This window comes from Sinocyclocheilus rhinocerous, unplaced genomic scaffold (genome assembly GCF_001515625.1).
Source record: "Sinocyclocheilus rhinocerous isolate Xijiao unplaced genomic scaffold, SAMN03320098_v1.1 scaffold44131, whole genome shotgun sequence".
Lineage (NCBI taxonomy): Eukaryota > Metazoa > Chordata > Actinopteri > Cypriniformes > Cyprinidae > Sinocyclocheilus > Sinocyclocheilus rhinocerous.
The window spans coordinates 1-1202 of NW_015638495.1; the positions used below are offsets into that span (position 1 = coordinate 1).

The following is a 1202-nucleotide window of genomic DNA, read 5'->3' on the forward strand; positions in this document are numbered from 1 at the left end:
ATAATAGCACATTCTGTGTTTTCCTCAGTTTCAGTGAATATGTAAACTTAAAGTTAGTTCCAATGTAGTAATATTCCCTGCTATATCATTTTGGTCAGAGAAGCAGCGAGTTCGAAATGCTGTCTTTGCCATCGCTGCAGTGGTCATTGTGGTGGGCATCCCACTATGGTGGAAGACCACAGAGACCTACCGCGCCTGGCTCCCTTACTCCGAGATCAGCGAACTCGACTCCCTCCAGGTAACACGCAGAATCATGTTTGTGAAACTATAAGTTCAGAAATGAGACATTATGTGTTTCTGTTTGACAGCTCCAGCTAAGCGTTGATATCGAGGTGGTCTTCTCTCGAGGAACACTAACCCCAGAACAGCAGAAAAAGGTTCCACTTAGTCATGTCAATGAAAAGGAGCACCAAGTTGATGGTAAGTGATCGATTTCTGAAACTATTTGGAAGCTTCAACAAAACAAAATAAACACATTTTGTTAAACACAAAGAACAGAAAATGTATTGATATACAGAACAGAACAGAACACAATGTTCCCTTCTCCTCTCCAGCTAAAACAGGTTTGAGGTACAAATATGAAACCAGATATCGCACTGCCACTATAATGGAGGAAGATGCCTTGAATCAGCCCACTGCTGCAGGTTGAGAGGATTTCTTGTTGCTAATTATTTCTTTAGGGTATACAAATAAACACATTTTTTTTTTATGGGGATTCATCAGTGTGTTGTACAGACAAATAATAGAAAATGTAACACTCAACAACAGTTTTTGAAATAAAAAAACAACATTCACGTGATTATTTAGTCAGTTATTTAATTATTTATTAAATAATCAGTAAGTCCAATCAAGTAGTCCATTCTCTTTTGCTTTCAGAGGAACCCATAACTTGAATAGACAGAACTAAAAGATCTAATTAGTTATTGTGGTTTCTCTAAAAATAAAAAAGGTTGTTTGTTAATCAAAGTTGTGAACATTTATAGGGATTTATTATTCATTCTGGCTAAATTTGGCACATTTGACATTGATTCTGTGCATTATTAACGTGTATTGTCCCTGAAATATAGATTTAAAAAATCTAAATAATATTGATAGTATTTTTTGAGTTATTCCAAACAAAAATTTAGGTTTTATCACTCATTTTTAAAAGTAAATTCATTTCTCTAATGGTACTTATCTATCCTTGAGCTGTTTACTTCTCA

At 34.9% G+C, this 1202-nt stretch overlaps 1 protein-coding gene across 1 annotated transcript; it reads left to right on the forward strand.

Moving 5' to 3' along the window:
- Window positions 1-53: 53 nt before the first annotated feature.
- LOC107749681 (GPI transamidase component PIG-S-like) lies at window positions 54-675 on the forward strand (the record flags this gene model as incomplete). Its single annotated transcript, XM_016564832.1, has 3 exons — window positions 54-238; window positions 309-420; window positions 555-675. Coding segments are annotated over 3 exons (392 nt in total), but the record flags the coding sequence as incomplete, so codon positions are not given.
- Window positions 676-1202: the final 527 nt, after the last annotated feature.